At 35.6% G+C, this 21,884-nt stretch overlaps 1 protein-coding gene across 3 annotated transcripts in view; it reads right to left on the bottom strand.

Moving 5' to 3' along the window:
* atp11a (ATPase phospholipid transporting 11A) overlaps nt 1–21,884 on the bottom strand; it is a 78,628-nt gene that overhangs the window by 28,145 nt on the left and 28,599 nt on the right. For all 3 annotated transcript variants that reach the window (XM_077246312.1, XM_077246311.1, XM_077246313.1), the window contains exons 2-16: nt 18,464–18,586; nt 13,693–13,782; nt 13,508–13,588; nt 13,306–13,413; nt 11,244–11,372; nt 10,562–10,665; nt 10,208–10,258; nt 9,453–9,517; nt 8,802–8,883; nt 8,188–8,338; nt 6,205–6,402; nt 5,946–6,119; nt 4,038–4,204; nt 3,281–3,352; nt 1,985–2,058 (exon numbers count right to left, since the gene is read on the bottom strand). In XM_077246312.1, the coding sequence (XP_077102427.1) occupies nt 1,985–2,058; nt 3,281–3,352; nt 4,038–4,204; nt 5,946–6,119; nt 6,205–6,402; nt 8,188–8,338; nt 8,802–8,883; nt 9,453–9,517; nt 10,208–10,258; nt 10,562–10,665; nt 11,244–11,372; nt 13,306–13,413; nt 13,508–13,588; nt 13,693–13,782; nt 18,464–18,586 (1,669 nt within the window). The remainder of the gene's footprint in view (nt 1–1,984; nt 2,059–3,280; nt 3,353–4,037; nt 4,205–5,945; nt 6,120–6,204; nt 6,403–8,187; nt 8,339–8,801; nt 8,884–9,452; nt 9,518–10,207; nt 10,259–10,561; nt 10,666–11,243; nt 11,373–13,305; nt 13,414–13,507; nt 13,589–13,692; nt 13,783–18,463; nt 18,587–21,884) is intronic.

Genomic DNA, 21,884 nt, shown 5'->3' with positions numbered 1-21,884 from the left:
GCAGTGTTTCACTGTGGATCTGAAAGTCGCATCCAGATAGCCCCCCCTTCACAGGCCATTCTTGAGACTCGCCCTCGAGGGGCAGGCTTATCAATACACCGTTCTGCCGTTCGGTCTGTCCCTCGCACCCGTACATTTACGAAGTGCATGGACGCGGCGCTTTCTCCCTTGAGACTCCGGGGAGTGCGCGTGCTGAATTATCTCGACGACTGGCTGGTTCTGGCGCAATCGCGGCTCACACCAGAGCAAATAGGCGGCTTTTATGTGTGCTTACTGCGAACATAATAAAGACACCTGGACTCGGTTCGGACCAAAAGCCATATTTGGGAAGACCAGTGGCCGAGACCGAGACAAGTCCGAGACCATCGAAAAACGGTCTCGAGTCCGGACTCGAGTCCAAGACCGGACTCGAGTACTAGAGCCCTAGTAGGCGTATTACAATCAGATTATTAGGGTCAATGTAAACGCAGCTATTGATTTATCCACTGGGGTTGTATGGATTACCATCATGAACGCTTTTGTGTGGTTTTCCAAGGGTCAAATAAACGGCACCCATTCAATGGCATTATATGGACTCGCAGAGATGATTATTTTCCTTAAAATCTTTGTTAGTGTTTATCTGAAGAAAGAAAGACATTTACATTTGGGATGGCATGAAGGAAAGCAAATAAGATAATTACAATTTTTGAGTGAACTATCCCTTTAATTCATAATTGTAGCAAAAATAAAGTAACTAGTGCTTAAAGTCAACATGAAATAAAAATGTACCCAATTTCATATTCTGTTTCTCTCTGAAAAACTATCATACATCACAATATGGTAGTAAAATTGGTCACGAGCATCATGTCATTGTTTTAAATTAGCATATTAGTTGTGCTGTCAGGTTCTCAGTGTATTCAAGATTATCTTAATTTTAATTAAACGAGTAGTTATCAGGTCAATTGTATGTGACTGAATGTATTCAGGAATCATACAGATGTGAAATCTAGCTCTAGTTTGTATGCTAGTAGCACACTGACCCACTTGCATTAACTGGCTCCTCAATTTGGGCACACATGGTGACTCAGACACTTTCACTGGAATGTGTAACAATCACTTGCTGTTCCAGAATGAGTGAGTATGTGTGTGCGTGCGTGCGTGCGTGTGTACGTGTGTGTGTGTGTGTGTGTGTGTGTGTGTGTTTACTCAGCAATGATTTGAGTACAAAATTATGCCCAGGTGTTAGCTAAATCCCTTTGGGTATGTTCTCAGATGGGAAAATCATTCATAAATTAAGTGAATAATGAGGGCTGCCAATCTCTAAAAAAATAAAATAAATTACATTATTTGCAGAACAATGTATCAAATTAATCTAATATAAACCAATATATCAATATTTGTAGAGATAATGCAAAGACATTTCATTACTGTGGCAGAATAAAACATTGAATATATAAGACTAAGTGCCTTTATAAGTTAATATATTGTTTGTTTTATTTGTATTTCATTAAACATAACTATAAAAGTATGGGATTAGATTACTGGTCAGGAGGCATGATTGACTTTTCAATTTGAATCACTTTTTAAATAATAAATCACACTAACATTAACATGTTAAACTGACATTATATATTTTTTTATATTACAAAAAGGCATCAAGGTTTGCTGTAGTTTATAATAATAAATAATAATTATATTTAGCTTTATATAGAAACAACACAAGTGTACGACACAAGTGTGTCTGTGTGTACCTACATATTTTTGGGGACAAATTTGTACCCAGAAGTTAGCTAAATCTTCATTTGTAAAAAGTGGTAAAATAGTAATAGTAAATAAAGTAAATTTATGTAATGTGATTGTGCGTTTCTGTGTGTGTGTGTGTGTTGTGTGTTGTGTGTGTGTGTGTGTGTGTGTGTGTGTGTGTGTGTGTGTGTGTGTGTGTGTGTGTGTGTGTGTGTGTGTGTGTGTGTGTGTGTGTGTGTGTGTGTGTGTGTGTTCATCATACCTGAGCTTGATCTTACGATTACACTCATTCTCCTCCTCACTGAATCAAAGTTCAATACTTCCAAAAGCTCAAATCTGTGAATGTATAAACACAACCAGATAACGTAGGAAGTATTTAGATTTAAAAGGATACCTATGTATAGATAAATCAGAGGCGCTGCCTGTGTCCTTTGGGATGCATTATCACAGACAGATAGAGTTTTTATGTGACTGTGCTGACCCTCATGTTCTCAGCAGTAGGACAGTGTGTAGCTGCACTAATTATGGCTGATCATTGTCCTTCAAGGACATACACACACACACACACACACACTTCACTGCTTCCCAAAACATACTGTATAACAGTGTTGTTTTAATAAACACACAACTATATTAATATGACAACCTGCTGAGTAAATACACAGATGATTACAGATCAAACTGTTCCTTTGCTGAGGTTTCTTTCTCACACCACATGTGGGAAAATTACATAGCATGACAAGAAAATTAAAGCTGCAGTCACCACAAGGGGTGTTACCAGCACTGCTAGTGCTACTGGTATGAAGCTAAATGTTTTTTTTATTTTTTATTATTACATGCAAAAAATAATTTAAAATGCACAAGTGTGTGTGTGTGTGTGTGTGTGTGTGTGTGTGTGTGTGTGTGTGTGTGTGTGTGTGTGTGTGTGTGTGTGTGTGTGTGTGTGTGTGTGTGTGTGTGTGTGTGTATATATATATATATATATATATATACATAAATACACACACACACACACATATATATATATATATATATATACATACATACATACATACATACATAGATACATATACACATGCTACTATTATTAAAACATCTATTATTTTCCTAATTATTAATTTTACTTTCATTAATTTTGTTTTTAAGTAAGAGGTATTATCATATTCAAATATATATTAAAAAAATATATAGATTTGCATATGATAAATAAAGTATAGATTTGCAGTGTGTGATATGTTTAGAATATAGATTTGGTTAATGCCTGCATACTTATTATTATATTTATAAGTAAAAGTAATTTATAAGTAATTATAAGTATTATATAGTATAAGTATTAATATAACATGTTAATTATCATATACAAATCTAGATTTAAACATATTCTTCTATTAATATTTTACTTTTATAGTCTTGTATTCATTTTATTATTATTTTAATAACACTATTACACACTATTTTAAAAACCCTTCCTCAGACCGAGCTAACTGTACAAAAGACATCAAAATGCTGCTAGTTTCCTGTTGATCATTGCGCTCATGCTGTTGTCCAGATGGCTCACCTTTCCATTTCATCATCTCTGTTAAGGATCTCCATGTGACTGTCCTTCAGACGGAGATATGTGAAGCCCAAACTGAGCAGGTGAGAGAAAGAGAAAGTCAGCTTTGTTTCTTATTGTGATAAAGGGCTCATGTCATAATGAATCAACTTTTCTTTGAAAATCTAATGAAGATGTACAAATATAACAAACGCACAACAACTTTTACAGCATTTATTAATCTTAGTTAATGTTAATCTCAACATTTACTGATGCATTTTTTAAGATCAAAAGTTATGTCAGTTAAAATTTGTTGATACACTTTTGAACTAACCTAACATTTTTTTTATTAACATTAACAAAGGTTAAAGGTAAGCTAGGCAATTTTTTTATAAACACTTTATACTGGTTGAAACTCTCTTCACATCATGATAGCAATTAATAATAGAAGTGGTCCAAATATTAAAACATGTACATATATATTTGCGGATGTCTCAGGACCAAAAAAATGTCCGTCCAATCATTGCATTTGGTCCGAATCCTGGTGGGATCTGAAACTTTTAACACTAGCTTGCTATTGCTAGCCTCTCCGAAATTGCCTTCCCTACCTTTAATAAATGCTGTAAGAATATATTTCTCATTGTTAGTTCATGTTAACTAATGAAGTTAATGTATGTTAACAAATGAGACCTTATTGTAAAGTGTTACCATATAGTTTTATAAAGTGTGTCCGTGTGAGTGCATGTTTATGAGTGTGAGTTTATGTATGCATGTGTCTTGCCTTTTCATGCCCTCCACCAGCGCAACCTCGTCTGGAGAGGAGGAGATGTAGAAGGAGGTGGATTTGCCCTGATGGATTCCTCTCTTAATGCCGTCCACCGTCTCCTCTTCCTTCACCTGGACTGTGTGACACAGGCACAATGCACGGAAAAACAGCTCCTCTCGCTCCTGATGAGACACACACACCAAGAGTCAGAAATGACACCACGCTACAAGAGATTAAAAAGACAATTGGTTCTAAATCCCTGATGATTTCAAGAAGACATACATTTTTAGCCTGAAATACTGTGTACAAAACTTTTGCTACAAAGAGTTTCCAATTCCTAAAGAGCGTTTAAAACAGAAATATATGGCATTAAATGTAATACTAGAAAAAATAAATCTCTTATGCCCACCAAGGCTACATTTATTTGATCAAAAATCAAGCTGTAAAATATTGTTTCAATTTAAAATAACTTCTCTACTTCAATATATTTCAGAAAGTAATTTATTCCTGTGATGTAAAGCTGAATTTTCAGCATCATTACTCCAGTCTTCAGTGTCACATGATCCTTCAGAAATCATTCTAATATGCTGATTTGGTCAAAACAGTGTCTGTGTCTAACTCTGAACAAAATGCAGTCAATATACCCATGTATCCAGTATATATTTGGATACATTTGATACAAGCAGGCATTAAAGATCTCAACAACACTGAACTCTGATATTTCACTATATGCACATGCACACAATATTATACTAACAGAATCTAATTTGAATGGGCAAACTGAGTTTATCCATTATTAACAAATCACGGTCAAAAATACAACTGACAAAAGATGTGAGGTGAAATTCGAGTTAACAAATTCTTTAATAAATGTTTTAGTTAATCTTCTGCATTAATGTGTCACATCGCTCAAAGATAAAATTAGAATACATCCATCACTCCATCCATCCACAGCTAAAATATTCATGGAAAAACTTGCCTTGGTGATAACATGATTTATCTGTCCAATGACACATAACTAGCTATTGATAATAACATTCTCTCATCTTGTCCAAAAGTTTTTATAGCTTCTTTAGCCTCTTTCATCAAATGTATAAAAATCACATTAAAACCAGATGGCTGAAATGCTTGCAAAAATAGAAAAATCTGTTTGTTTTAAATGATATTTATTTGGTTTAATATTTTAATGATTTTCCTTTCTTTGTTTACTATGTACAAATACTTTTTTTGGACTACTATAAGACTTTGGTTCAAGTACAATGAAGTTTGGGGTCTTTTTTTTTGGCCCCACTTTATATTAAGTGCTTTTAAGTACACTGTACTTACATTGAAATTAATAATTTGATACACTGGACTTATTGTGTACATACATGTTTTTACATTGTACTTATATTTTGAAAATACCTGCATGTAATTACAGCTGTAATTAATTTATGTTATTACATTTGTAATTACACAGTTGACCCTTCTCTTACACCTTAACCTACCCTTTAACCGACCCATACCACACACACCTGTCCCTAACCTTACCAGTATCACACCTCAATAGCAGCAAAAGTGTTTTACAATACAACCTGAACACAATAAGTACATTGTACTTATTTTTTGATGTAAGTACATAGTACTTAAAGCCACTTAATATAAAGTGGGTCTTTTTTTTGGTGAAAGATGTTTTTATGCTCAGCAAGAATGCATTTATTCGATCAAACATATACAGTACAAATAGTTAAATTGGGAAATATTATTACAATATTAAATGACTGTTTTCTATTTGAATCTATTTTAAAATCTATTCTGTGATGCTAAGCTGCATTTTCATAGTCATTACTACAGTCTTCAGTGTCACATGATCCTTCAGAAATCATTGTCCACATGTCCAAATCCCTGCTAAGCAGCAGTTATGGAAACAAACAACAAGCTCACATTTCCATCTACGCCCGGAGAGGAGTCGATCATGTCCATTCCTGCAGCTCCAGGTAAGATCTGCCCGTTACAGATGGCATGCGGCACATACACATGCCCATCCACACAACATTCCCTCAACTCCATGTTATTTTCTGTCAAAGTCCCAGTCTTGTCTGTGAAGACATACTCCACCTGTAATGGAGAAGGGAAAAAAGAGAGAGAAAGTGAACAAATATTGACCCGGACAGTTTTGGAATGTACTGAAATGGTTTCGCACCTGTCCAAGTTCCTCATTAAGATCTGAGGTATTGACGAGCGGTCGCTCTCCGAGCTCCTCATCAAACATGTCATCGTCCCACAGGATGAAGTACGAGCCCAAGAACTTCTGCATCTCCACGGTAACGTACATGGACACGGGAATGATGTAGTTGAACAAAACCATGTAGGCCAGGAAATCTGTGAATGCCCGGATTAACTGAGGAGACAAATGATGGGAATTAAATAGTTTGGGTTTCATTTTGAGCATTTGTCTTGCTTTGTGTTAATGATATGAAAGTGTAAAATATAGTAAGTAGTGTTGGGTAAGTTACTCAAAAAAAGTAGTCCATACAAATTACTAATTACTACTTTGAAAACCTATTAAAACTACAAGAATACACTACAAAGTGAAACTCAGTTCTTTCCGTAATTTAATATTGCAGAATACAGACATCCAGGTCTCCAGGAAGTTCCGGGAGTCTCCCGCATGTTGATAGCGGCTCCCTGATGCCCGCGAATTAGTTAAAATCTCCCGCAATCTAGAGCGAGCGAGAAAGAGCGCGGATGCGAGACAGAAGAGAGGGCTGTTTCTCAATATGTTCTTGTGGACATGTGAAACGTCATCAGTCGCTGCCCAAGTACTGCTCCAATTCAAAGTTCACATCTAGCCAAGTCCAGTTCAAGACCCCTGATGTGTTGCTGATCCGCCCCTTTTACCCAGGATGCATCGAGAGGTGACTTTAACTTTGTAGCCTATTAGAGAGCTAACTTACGTTTGACTGAACTGTTTGCTTTATTTCTAATTGTACAGCTTCTTATACCTTTTAGGCTACTTATACTTTTATACTGGATATTATTGAGCATTAAAACTGACATTTAACAAAAAGATACAGGGTTGTGTAATTTTATTTATCAATAATGTTTCATATTTTTAAAATGAAAACAAAAAGAAGCAGGGTTGTGTTTTATATATCGTGTTGTTATAAATATATGCAGTGAAGATAATCAATGTACGCGTTGCCTGAACCACATTTGTATGGCCATCAATATGTTTACGATTTTTTTTAAATGAAAAGAGGCAGAGTTGTGTTTTATAACATATTTTGTTTTATTGTTGACGAAAAGAGGCAGAGTTCTACTTTATACCATATTTCGTTTTATTGTTGCCTGAAATATGCATACATAAAGAGATAACCGGAGTAGCCAGAGCGTGCTGAGTGACGCGATCAAGAACGCGCTGTTCCGTTTGCAGAATAACCGGACTCGCGTCCTCTCGTCCTCGGGAGTTCGTTCTCCTGAGTCAAACTTGGCAAGTCTGAACTACCAAGGACGCAAGTCCGAAGTTTGCGTAGGCTACTTCTATTGAGAAACGGCCAGACTGTGCTCCAAACCGTGTAGCCCTGCATGTGTGTGTGTGTGTGTGTGTGTGTGTGTGTGTGTGTGTGTGTGTGTGTGTGTGTGTGTGTGTGTGTGTGTGTGTGTGTGTGTGTGTGTGTGTGTGTGTGTGTGTGTGTGTGTGTGTGTGTGTGTGTGCCTCATGAAGCGCGTTCTCCGGTAATTCATTAAAGCACATGCTGACGCAGCCGGCCAAACGTGATTAGAAATGCATTTTACTAAATATTTTTTTCTTAACAATACATTTGTAACGCAAGTAACTTAATTTTATTGACATCAGTAACTGTAATCAAATTACATAAATTTAAAATGTAATGAGTTACATTACTGCGGTACCACGAAAAGTAATTAGAATACAGTAACGCGTTACTTTGTAACGCGTTATACCCAACTCTGGTAAGTAGTATATACTGTATATATATATATATATATATATATATATATATATATATATATATATTAAATATATAACTTTATTTCCATTTTTAATTTGTAAATAAAATAAAACAATAAACATACAGTATAATAAATGTATATATAATAATAAAATAAACTATACTAAATTATAATTCGAAATAAAAACAATTATTATAATAGTAGCACGTACTACATGCCGTTGCCTCTCAGTCTCAGTTTTCTGGTTGTACCAGGGCTCATCTCGGTTTGGGTCGGCCTGCCAGACGTACTTGAGGAGCGTATTGATCAGAGCTTTACTGATCAGAATGCAGAGGTACACAATCAGGTAGGCGTTCATTGACCTGCAGGACAAACAGCGATGAGATGATCTCAGACCCATATAGTATATGCATAATCATTTATGGACCTAATGGTACAGACACGTATCACGGAGTGACAAAATCCATTCGCCATAACTTTCCCTGAGAGTCTTGTATCCTGTCCGAATGACATCTATAATATTAAATTAAGGTCTAAAAAAAAAATCAACATTGATTTGATTGAAAAGTCAATGATATCCAAACTTTTGAAAGAAGATCTCTGACCTGCTTATTCAATATAAACAGATTTTATGTATTTTCTTAATGGCTGCATTTATCTGTCTGACAGAATTGTCAGCGAGACACATATGAGCGCAACTTGATACAATTCGTGACAACAAATACAGAGGGTTGCAATTTGCTTTACAAAACGGACACTAAATGCATTACGCTGTACATGCTGACAGCAAGATAAACCGATCGAAAGCCTATCATCGTGTCTTACTTTTCAACAGCGGAGCGTTTCTGAGACTTGGACTGGTAGTTGAGGGCCATCTTGGTTTCCATGCCTGTGTAGATGGCCACAGCTAGAGAAACAAGAGCAGACGAAGAGCGTTTTGAGAACATAATTCTCTTATGACCATCTCTATACAGCCTCTTTGATGTTATGACAATGTGAAACCCGTTGTTACATAACTGAGCTCTTTTTGTCTTACCGTACGGTTAAACATTTTTAGAGCTTGCCCTGCACTTAGAATCCTCACGTGCATAATGTGACATTCAACTCCCTCTCTCGCCCTTTCTCTCACTCTCTCTCTCTAGCAATTAAGAACTTCTCTCTGATCTCACAAGCTTCAGTGACTCATTTAATTACAGTGGGAACAGAGTGACAAAATGACTCAACCAGCAACTCTTCTCTCATTCTCCTGCCCTTCCTTTTGCCTAAAAAACTGATCACATATGCATTGTACTGGGTTATAGTGATAGATCTCGGCATCATTGACATCAGTAGGTTTAGACTAAATGCAAACAGCGCTCCTAAGGAACACAATATATAACTTGAATGCGCCGCATGATGTTCATGATAAAGTGCCAAATGAGTGTATGATATAAATGAGTATCCGCTTCTGTAAATATAAAGTGTGGATTTTATTACCATGTACGTATTCAGTGTTTTTCAGTGTGGCTCCACGCAGCAGCAGGTTCTCAGAACCCAGGGGTCTAAAATAAGCAAACAAGATCAAATTGAGCATTACAAAGATGAAAAAATGATGCTCAGATCTTTTGACAGTGAACACACTATAGTGCAACTTTATAAGTCACACTGCAGGGCCATTTTAAATAAAAATTAAGGTAAAAAAAAAAGTGATTGAAAATTGAGGAAGGGTGAATTAAATGGTAATTGGAAATGGAAAATTAAAAGAAATGGTGACCAGTAAAAGCAATGAAATATACACTTTACTTTATACAGTGTATGCACATATACATTTAACCTAAAACATTCATGTTATGTCCCAACTAACTTAATATTCATGAACTAAATATGAAAATAAATATTTGTGAAGCTGCCTAAATATATTATATTATATTGCAGTTGTTGCAGTATTATTTAAAATGCTATATTTATTAACATATTTGCATATTCGAAGTGCACCAAGATACCAATATTTGCATTATTTCAATTATATAACATGAAATATATAATATTACATTACATTTACTAACATATTTGTACCAAAATACAAAATTGTTCATTAAAGTTAGAGTGGACTGCAAGGAAGCATTTCTTTAGTAAGAATCAGAATTGGAAGACAGAACTATTCTATGAAAATGATAAATTGTACCTCCTGAATTCAATCTTTCACACACTGGCCCTTTAATTAAAAGTCAATTTCCTGAGTATAGATTTACCTCGCGATAGGTTCGTCGCGATCCAAATAAATATTGATGCGTCCCACAAATCTACAGCGGGAGAGGAAGAAAAGGAAAAAAATTGAATGAATAGTCTGGGCTTTGTGTGTGTGTGTGTGTGTGTGTGTGTGTGTGTGTGTGTGTGTGTGTGTGTGTGTGTGTGTGTGTGTGTGTGTGTGTGTGTGTGTGTGTGTGTGTAGTTAAGACACCATGTGAGAATATTTTTGTGGGGTATCTGGAGTGTGTGGCATGCTTGTGTCAGTCCAACAGTAGTCCTATGCATAGTATGTGTTTGTAAGAGAAAGCAAGGGTTTGTTTATGTGTTAACTGCTGATATATGTGCGTATTACTCACTTGTAAAGGTCCGGCTGGGGTTGTTCGCATTCTATCGTGGCATGCAGTGTGTCCACCTCCTCTGCTGTGTTGAATGCCTTTGTGTCCTGAACTGCATAATAGGTCTTTGTGTAGAGAGGAGAGCACGAGAGAAACCAGTCGACATTCCAAGGTCAAAAACTCTCACACATATTTCTACAATCTCCTATCTAATGAGAGTAACTGGCAGTGTGCTGTATAGTGCGACCAACACATTTCAGTCATAGTGTAACATTTCAGTCACAATGTATGAGAACAAAACTTGACCTGAACTGAGCCGGAAGATGACACTACTGTTTTCTGCAGAGCTACTTTATAGCTGATGCGACTTTGTTTCATAATTAATGAATTTTGCAACAACAATCAACAATGAATCAATACTGAACTAACTTGTGCTAAATAATGACACCATTGTATTTTTTAGAGCTTCATTACAGCAGAACTTGAATTTGTCTCATATTTGACGTAGTTTGCATCATTGATTCTATTATTTTCCAGTTTATTACTGAGAAGCTGCTTTAAAACTATCTATATTGCTTAAAGCACTATATGAATAAATGTGACAGTATGTAAATGTAAATGCAACTTGTAATTTTACACTTAACTCCTAAGTTTTAGGAATAATGACAGTCATATATATATTTGTATAAAAATGACCAATCACCTTATGGCTGGACTCTCCATCTAAGCTGGCTGTTGTGACGAAACATGTCCCGTCGTCTCTACTGGTGGAGAGCAGTATGAGGTCACACGGAAACGTCTCATCCTCCTTCACCTGGACAATATCACCCACCTGAAAGGTCAAAGAGCAGGAAAGGGTTCAATTCAACATTTATGTGGTACAGATAATGTCTACATACCCTTACTACAGAGCTTTTGAATAAAGTAAGATATACTGTCACACCAATATCAACAAATCAACTATAGACAATGAGTTGCCTATAGTACTATAGTAATGAGTTGATAATGAGTTATAGACAATGAGTTGAGTCACAGTGGAATGAAAAAATATATACAGTCAAACCAAAAATTATTCAGTCACCAGATATCATTTTTGATGGTTTTTTTTTACTAGTGGGTACAGGACACTATAGTTTATTTATGTAAGTGAAGATAGCAAAATAAAATAAACTGTGACATATTACACCCAAAAATTCTTAATACAGTGGACTACTAGTAAAATTTATTAAACATTTGGGACCAAAATTGATTCAGACACTTTGACCTGACCATGTTTTGCTTAAGTGTTTTTTCTTTAATTACTAATGCGACCTTTTTACACCACAGACTGAACAAAATTAAGCATTGCTTGGTAATTGGTAGACCTACATTGGTATTATCTAATTGGGTACTTCAATTTAACAGCTGACAGCTATTCAACCTAATTCATTTGTGAGACAGTCTAACAGAAGGATGGCCAAAACCAGTAGTCATTTTATTACCATTTTCTAAACTATAGCGAATAAACTGATAATGTAAGAAATGTTGAAGGTGTCTGAATACATTTAGGTTTGACTGTGTTTTCATGAATCTACATAAATGAAAATCCTGATCCTGGTAATTGTTCCCGCTGGCCTGTCTGCATGTGTTGCATAACGGATTACAGATGCTGGCCGGATTATCAGAAGGAAAAGCTGTAATGGTTACTATTCAAGCATCGTCATAGCTTTCAGTGTTTTTCAATGTGGGTTTTTTTACTCACTTTATTTACTAGCAAAAAATCAACAAAAAAGAAAGGTTCTAAACTAATAAAAACATTTTAAGAAAAAAAAATGTTTCTAACATTAAAATACTGATTATTTCATATTGAAAGAGAGTGAGAGACCAATAGTTCCACAATTAAATAACAAAAGATTCCCAGTGCATTGTGGGTAACGTGGGCACACTGTCATTCTGCTTGTTGACATGCCAACATTCTATTTCCAAACAGCAAGCTGGCTGTGTAAGCAGAATGCTGGTTAGCAGAGCGAAACTTTGTTGATGTATTTCTCTGAAAATAAAACGAAAACTCATTTTCACACTTGAGGTGTGTCATTTTTTCAGCATTAAAATATTTTCTCTTATGCTATCTTAATATGCATAGATAATAAGCCATTTATAGGCTAATTTTCCTGAAAAATGGAAACACTATGGGACTTTCAAAACACTGCTGTTTATTTAAAGTCCCCCTGTAGTCAATAATTGTATCTCTTAAAACTCATCTTTGATCACCAAAATGACATATTTAAATGTTTTTTCCTTGAAAAAAAAATTCTTCATGCCTTAAAGTAGCTTAAATGTAACTCTACACTATTTCCTCATTTAGTATACACGGTTCTATGAATATGCAAATTAGCCCCGCCTCCACTCACTCACACCAGCTCAGAGATCCACTCGTTGACGATCACACGTTGACGTGATTGGTTACAAGGTAGTTTGTGACGTCAGAAACACCAGCGAATTTAAACCGTGTCTTTGGTTCACTGCAGTTTAAGGAGAAACTACTCAGCAATGGTGTTGACTTATGAATTTGCACATGGTTTGTCTTAAAGCATATTAAAAACGTCACATAGACATATAAACAACATTAAAAACTTGATTTTCACCACAGGGGGACTTTAAGTGTCTCAACCAGCCCAACAAATGGGATGAGTTTGGGGCATCTGTTTTCTTTACCAATGGAAAAACGAAGAGGACTGTTTCGGAAACCTTAACAGACAAATTTGATATGTGCTTAGCTTACGCACCCGTAGCTTTTGACTCTGTTTGCGTACGACTTTGCCATGCTGGATGACGTGGACTGGACATTGGTTTATAGCGTTGTCCGCTTTGTGCCTGATCCAGTCCTCATAGCCCTGCAGAGAAGAAGTGTGGCGAGAGAGACGAGTGAAGGATTGACGTCACAACCATAACATCAATTAGATAGGAAAATCAGGGGTCTTTTCTCACCTGTTTAATGGCTGTAACAGTGATGACAAAGAAAAGAGGCAGACCGCTGGTCATAGGACTGGTGGGTGTGTCAATGATCAGCTACAGAGAGAGATGGTGAGAGGGGAAACATCACACATCACGCTGTCACAGAAAGGTCAACTCATGCTAATAGGACAATTTCCATAAGCGACACCATCACACACCTGCACTAGAAAGATGATCAGAAAATAGAAATTGGCGATTCTTCTGAACTGCTCAAAGAGATTCTTCGGTATAAAATTCCAGAAAGTATACTGTGGAGAGAAAAGAGCGATGTTTGAAAGCAAAACAGACAGAATGTGAAAAAAAGCCTTTGTCCAAATGAGGTGCGTAGACCAAAAACACGGGATTAAGGAAATATTAAGGAGACACATAAATGAAAAAGTGGCAAACGTTTCAGTTACATGTGACCTTTGTCATTGTGAAAAATAAATATACCAAAATATATTTGAAAAACATTTATTTCATGCTAAGTATACTACAAATATGTTTACACATTTGTATACTTAATATAAATAGCCTGCAGTTGTACTTTTGGCGTAATAAATTCTTACACCTAAAATTCATACACTTATGAAACTAATTTTGTACTTAATGCACTTTATTATCCAGAAATAGTGCTGAGGTGCAACTAAAGATTTACATAAGTATGGTTGATTGTGCTAAAGTGGAACTATAGCAAGTATACTTTAGGTACACTTTAAATATCTTGCATTTAAAGACTGATATTATACGGTGCTATCCTTCCTAATAGTGATATGTGATTATTTTAGGCTTAATATTAAGAAATGTACATTGTGCAAAAAAGAAAAACTCCAAATAAAGTTGAATTATATTTATATCAGTAAGTCTCAAGCGATATGTTAGTCAATATGCTAATAGATTTGTACTATACTTAGTATGAAACAAAACAAAACAGAACAAAACCAGTACAATGACCACTAAACTGTATGAACTGCAAATTTTGTTTAAATCAGTATAAAAACAGCATATGATAACTTTATTTTTATGTCATTTTTTGTTGTTTATGCAAAAAACGAGCCAATGTAAGAAAAATAAACTTAATTTAGTACCAGTACTCAACATAAAATATACTGGCCCCTTCTATATTTTTACTGGCCCTGAAAGAAATAGAAGGAAAAGCACTTTTCCATTAAACTGTATTTATTGTATACATTAGGATTAATTTTTCTTGTCCCCTCACAATGACAAACTAATTATTGATACATGAGTGATGAGTAACGTTACATAGGCCTATTTTCACTTCAAAATGGCGAAATTTGACGAAAGTATATTAGTTTGCCTGATTATCTTTGTCATTCATTTAACATTTATGACCTAAAAAAGCTGTCAATAAAAAATAAAAAAAATGAAAGCAAAACAATGTTGAAACTGAAGGATATGGAAACAAATATAGGAAATGTAATGTAGGCTATGCAATAGGCTATATAATGTGCAAAAAGGTGGTTAAAATCACATTACATTCTAAAATTGTAACATTACAATCTAAAAACTTTGTTTTTAAAAATGACGAAAGGCTAAACTAAAAATGAAAATAAAAACAAAAGCAAACACTAATTAAAGCTGCAAGCAGCATTTATCGGTGTTCAAGCAGTTAAGGCAGTTGAGGCAGTTAAGCTCAAAAGCATCAAAAGACATTACGTTTTATGTAGCAAGCATTTACCAATGACATCATAGATGGAATAGACCATGTTTTAGCATGATTTACCATGATATACCAAATTTTAGTGTGATTTTTCATGATTTACCATGTTCCAGTATGAATTACCATGAATCTAGCATGATTTACCATAGTTTACCATGATATACCAAGTTCTAGTATGACTCACTATGATTTACCCTTTTATAGCATGGTTTACCACAATTGAATACATTGTAGTATGATTTAATATGATTCTAGCATGACTTACCAGTTTACCATGATTTACCATGTTATAGGATGATTTACCATAATATACCACATTCTAGAATGATTTACCAGGATTGTAGCATGATTTATCATGATTCATCACATTGCTAGCATGATTTGCCATGATACACCATGTAATAGTATTATTTACTATGATTTACCATGTTTCTATCGTGATTTACCATGATTTACCACATTGCTAGCATTAATGTGAAGTGTCAGTAGCAATGAAGTGATAAACTGACAAAAAAATGATTGTCTTATAATAGTTAACATGGAAAAAGTGCTTTAGTGCAGAATAGTGGTGAAAATCAAGTCTGTCAAAATGAAACTGAGCCAATAAGTGGTCTTCTACTGCCCTCTGCTGGCCATTATACTTATTAATAAAGGATGTTCACAGGTGCTTTCGCACTCTTATTTTGCACTCTTATTTCGACAAATGCTTACACACATACACACACACACACACACACACACACACACACACACACACACACACACACACACACACACACACACACACACACACAAAGATAAATGTTGTTGTTTTTTGCAATGCTATTGGGATGTGTCATTATGAAAATATACTTTAATGGTATATAAGCATTTCACATAATGTCTTTGTAAACTATTAATCCGATTATTCAGCATTTATTCAGAAATATAGGACTACACACACACACACACACACACACACACACACACACACACACATTATGTTGTAGATACAGACATTTGAACTATGTGATGGAAAAACAAAATGTTTACTGCAAGTCTCCTTCAGGATTCACATTTCTCAATGTGCTACAATAGTCAGCAGCAATACTTCAATAGATGAATTTTGACTAAATGTGAGTGTAAATGTTAAAATAGTGATTTTATAAAGTCTAAATAACAATTATAGAATTATATTAGTTAGTAGCATGACAAAATGACTATTTTAAACAGCAGGGGGCAGTAGAATACCACTTATTGGCTTAATATGCCATTATGTTCATATCATTTTCACCTTTTTAACTGTTATAGAGGCATATTTGCTCCAATCTGTCTGAAAATTGTCATGCTTATTTAGAGTCACATGTTCTGACTTGTTTTTAAGAAGATCTGAGCATTCATTGAAGAGATATAGGCTTTCGGGGACACTTGGTCAAGGCCACATTTTGAAGTGACCCTATTAAAGTCATCCAAATGCAGACGTTCAACTTTTTCTGACAATTATTGATCTAGAGAGTCCAGAGTATTGTACTGCACTGGTTTTTAACATTATGATATGAACATTATATGATCATAGATGGAAAAGACAATTTACCATAGGAAATATATGGTTTTGAAGCTTTTTAACAGTTATAGCGCCACCTATGGTCCGATCTCCATGAAACTTTGCATGCTTCTTCACCATGTTCTGACACATATGCTCATAAATTTTTGTGTAGTTTTGAGTTTTTATTTATGATTTATAGGCTTTTGAGTGTATTTTGCCACGCCCCTTTTCTAAATGACCCTGTTACAGCCACCCAATTGCAAAATTTAAACTTTTTTTCGATAATTATTGATCTAGAGAGTCCAGAGAATAGGCCTAGACTGGTTTGGTTCCGATCGGGCGAAAAACCAGGGACTAGTTCGCAAAAGTAGGTTTTGGACAAAATCCGACATAACTTTTTTTGTTTGTTGCTTAAATCGAAATCGGAGATTTCTCCCCAAAAGTGTGCCCTACCATCTGGCCGAGTTTCAAGTCTCTAGGCCTTACGGTTTGGGCTGCACGATGCGTTTTAGGGGATTTTTTTTTTTCAAATACCAATTACAATAGGTTTTCAGCCCTTCGTGCTTGAACACCTAATTATTTTACCCTGCATTTGATTACCCAATTATAATGGTCACTTTCATAAAAATATACTTGTAGGTTTAAAATTCCACATATGGCACATTTATTGTCTCCAACAACAAGTATTTTAGCAACATCTACAGTATATTTTAGTCAGAATTATTACGCTACTATTCTATCGTGCTCGTCTGTTTGGCGCGCATGCGCACGGCGGCGCTCATTAACGGAAGCTTGAATTTTAGCGGAGATTCACTTGCAGAAGCTCGACCTCTCCTGACAGTGAAATTGACATATTTGTTTGTCTTTCTAACATTTACAGATGGAGAATATACCAGTGAAATGTAAGATAAGCACTGAGGAAAGCACCACGTCTCAAACGCATTAAACAGCGCAAGTATTTATCTGTCAGTCAGCAACAGTATCTGTCATAGCATCTGCAGGGCAAGCTGCTTTAAACTTGTTAACTATATCTTACCAGTTATTTTGAAGCGCTTAATACTAGCTTGTGTCATGTTTAGGACAATTGTACTATGTTCTTTCACTGCAGGAGCTCACACTGAGTACTCCTCTATGTTTCAGATGTGCTCGTATCAAACTACTGTATCGATATAAACGGTATTGCCTCATTCCATATTATTTTAAAAAAATCGATATATTGTACAAACTCGATATACTGCCCAGCCCTACTAGGAATGTCCTCTTTCTCGTATCAGCCTCGTAGTTCTTTGACATTTGAACACGTTATAAATAACCTGTAGTAACATTGACACTCTTCGCGCTACTGTGTATGACGTTTGCTGTTTGTTTTGCTGCCGGCCAATGACTGGCCAATCAACTAGCCCGACATACTCTTTTACTGGCCCCGGGCCATCGGGCCATTGCTTATATCGAGCCCTGTTAGTACATATATATTTTCTAATGAAATGATTATCTTTTATATCATAGCAAATATTGAGATTTTATTTTATACGTTTTGATATATTTCTTCGAAGATAAAACAAAAATAATGATTAAGAAAATTAGTTTTTCTTCCACCAGCTATGGTGATACAAGACCACATGGTATGTCCTGACCATCCTTTCATTTTTTATTTTGCAATAACAACTGTCTCACTGTACAGGACATCCTCCCTAACGTATTGTTTTGGGTTCAGATAGCTGTTTGGCCGTGGAGCACATCTGACCTTTGAGGAGACGATTCTGTTGTCAGGAAATCTCTGTGGAATGTACGCTTCTGTTCCTGGCGGAGGCTCTCTTTGTCCAATATAAACCGTCCTGCTGTCCACCCAGTTCTCCTCTCCTGTACACTGAAACAAAGAGAGAGAGAGAGTGGACTGTTCATTTTGTCATATGCATGCATCATCCATCCATGTGACTATTTCCTGTTGAAGAGCACACTCTTTAATCGGTGTTGACACATTCGGTCGGCCTGACTCGAGTGCACAGGTCAGACCCAACCATTGGAGAAAACAAGGTGCACAAAATGAGGAACCAGCTTTCAGCTACAGTACAACTATAGAGTTTGCTCTGATGAGAAAGAGAACAGATACAGAACTTATGGTTCCCGTCATGCTTGATTTGACTCTCAAAGGCAGAGCGAACATAGTTTCATAACTAAGTGCGAGAAAGACCGAGATAGAGAGACAGAGAGATGAGGTAACAGACAGGAGAAAGAACATTATGATACTTGATTTTTACATTTCGCCCTGAAGATGAAGACCACTTTAAGGTGGTTGCCAGTCCATTGCTTGGTGGTTGCTAGGTGGTATTCTGTATGATATTCTGGCTTGAGTCTCTACTTCAGAGTAACTCTGTGTTATTTTCACCCGTTTTTTCTGATTGCGAACTGCATGATTATGGTTAAGTAAAACTATTAAAACATTTTGGCTTATTGATATAAAGATAAATAAAATAAAATAAAAAACTAAACAAAAATGAGAGATGTTGCCTTGGCAAATAACATAAATAAGTTTAAGTTGAAGCACCAAAAATGTATTAACTGTAAATAAATTAACTGAAACATCAAACTGAAATATTAAAAAAAAAAAAAAAAAAAATATATATATATATATATATATATATATATCAAAAGCACATAACAAAATTACTAAAAAATAAACAAAAATTGAAATTAAACATGAAAAGACCATTTTAATAATAATATTATTACTGTAAATAAATAAATAAATAAATAAATAATACTAAAATAACACTGTTAGAAGTATATATCACAGAAGTGTTTCACAGAAGAAGGAATGTGAACAGGTCTGGAACGACATGAGGCTGAGTAAATAATAAGATAATGTTCATTTTTCTGTGAATTATAAAGGGGTGAATTTGATAAACAGTAAGAAAAGATGCCCACTTCTTTTACATTCATTTCTTGTAGTACATTAACTAAAAGCAAAAAGCAGAAAACTATGTGGTAATAAAACTGACAGCGTGAAATGTTCATCCTAGAGGTTTGCACACATCATAATTTCTCTCTTTTCCTATTTCATTACTCATACTTCAGTCAACATGTGCTATTCTGAAGCATCTGCTCTTACTACTGCTGCTGACTTCACATAGCTTTAATAGCAGGTTTGGATTATGCAAGGAAATCTGATCTTGGATCAGGGAGAAGAGAGTCACCTAACACCGTGTGTCTTTACATTCCAGCACCATACAACATGTCTGTAACTGCAGCGAGTGTCAATGGCCGTGATGGGATTGGCTGGCGTGTGGCTCCGCCTTTCCCTGTCTGTCAGGGTGGGATTAAATCCAGTCGAGCCTCTTAAGCTCTTACGTAAGATGAGAAATATGAGCCACTTCAAACGCTGCCTGTATCCAGCACTGCATGCAACAGGACATGCATGCAGATATCTGTCATATTACCATTGAGAACATGTCAGATGTTCTTGTGTTTGGCTTTGAGTGTTTAGGATTTAAACACATCAGAGGTCAACTGTTGACAACATCAATTATACAAATTAAATCCTAAACCACTCAGAATGACGTCATGAACCACAGCAATGTCAAATTCCTCACATCACCTTGATCATCGTGGAAAATCCTAAGAGACCCACAGGAAGTCAGTCTGAAGTTTCTCTTTGTGACTTGTGTATCGCTATGCCTCTGTGTATTTGTGTGTGTGTGTCAGGGTGATTTTGACCTTGCAGAGTGAGCTCATACACCATCCACACTAACACAAATTACTCAAAATGTCTTTCAGCTCCCCTAAAATGACAACGCACATTAAAAAAGAACAATTCAAGGATACATCTCATAAAACACTTTCACAATACAAAATCAGAAAACAATATAGTATGCTTAAAGAAAATGAACCCTATTTTTACCACAATCATTTTTTAATTGAGACAATTTCATAATAAAATAAAAAAATTCCAATTCTTATAGTAATGCAAAAAACTCATTCTTTCTCATTGTGAATTTTTCATTATTTTTAGAACACTTATATTCACTTATATAATTATAATTTGGATTTTTATGCTTAAATGTTAATTCAAATATATTATAAGTGTATAAGAAAAATAGGACTCACAGGAATTGTCCAGATTAGTTACAGTAATGCGAAAACGTGCTGAAATGACATTAAAATAACGTCACCACTGCGAAAAAAACACACTACAACAGCTATATTTTCTTTAAATTGATTTTTTTTTTTTTAATCAAATAATGTATTCGTATATTTTAAATTGTGGGGTAAAATGTGCCCTGGGCTGATTTTCATGAGATTCATCCTCAAATATAAGGCTGCTTCACAGAATGTGCTAGAAAATGATTAAAATTCCAGTAATGCGACTGCTTTAATGTGGCAAGAGATAAAATTCAAATACAGTATAAGCAGACTAAAATCACATAAAGTAGTCTTCTGGTTTCCTCTTACTCTCTCCGTCTTTGTGATGGAGAGGTGGCTTTAAGCAGACGACACTGAGCAGCTGGTCAAAGGCACAGTGAAACCTGAGCCCCCATAATCACACCTAATCCACTGCCCTAAAACACACTCACACCCACAACAGCCAGACCAACACTCACACAACAAACCAGTCTGTTCACCTGATGGACCTGGGATGACTCATATAAACCCGACATCCTCAGCAGTTTAATAATGGATGGATCATGGTGTCTTTTTTAGTCACCCTCATTTTGTTCTAAAGGTGAATAAATTATGACTTTTATTATGACCCAGAATTATTATTTTGGGGTGAACTATTCTGACTGATTGTTCTGTATAATAAAAGAAATCAGAGCAAAATCATTGCATAAGCTCCCATGAAAACTAACTAAGTACACAACCTCGTGAAAAGCAAACAATCACACAGGAATGAGAGGTGGCAGTAGTCTGGTCACTAGTCGAAGGGATTATCTCACAGCCGACTCGTGCCTGAGCTCCCGAGGAATAGCTCAAGTTACCCTACCACACACACACACGCACACAAACACACCGTCGACCAACTCTCTGGGTAAACAACTGGTGAAAATTCCTCCAGCCGATCATTATGTTATGGTACATCGGGAGTCTAACATTGTACTTAGGAGATAACTTAATACAAAAACACCAGTTACTTAGTGCAAAAAAGAAACAATAATTATTATTATTAT

Source organism: Siphateles boraxobius, unplaced genomic scaffold (assembly GCF_051911475.1).
Source record: "Siphateles boraxobius isolate OS27281-9 unplaced genomic scaffold, OSU_SipBor_1 29, whole genome shotgun sequence".
Taxonomy (NCBI): Eukaryota; Metazoa; Chordata; class Actinopteri; order Cypriniformes; family Leuciscidae; genus Siphateles; species Siphateles boraxobius.
This window is presented reverse-complemented; position numbering and strand designations above follow the sequence as displayed.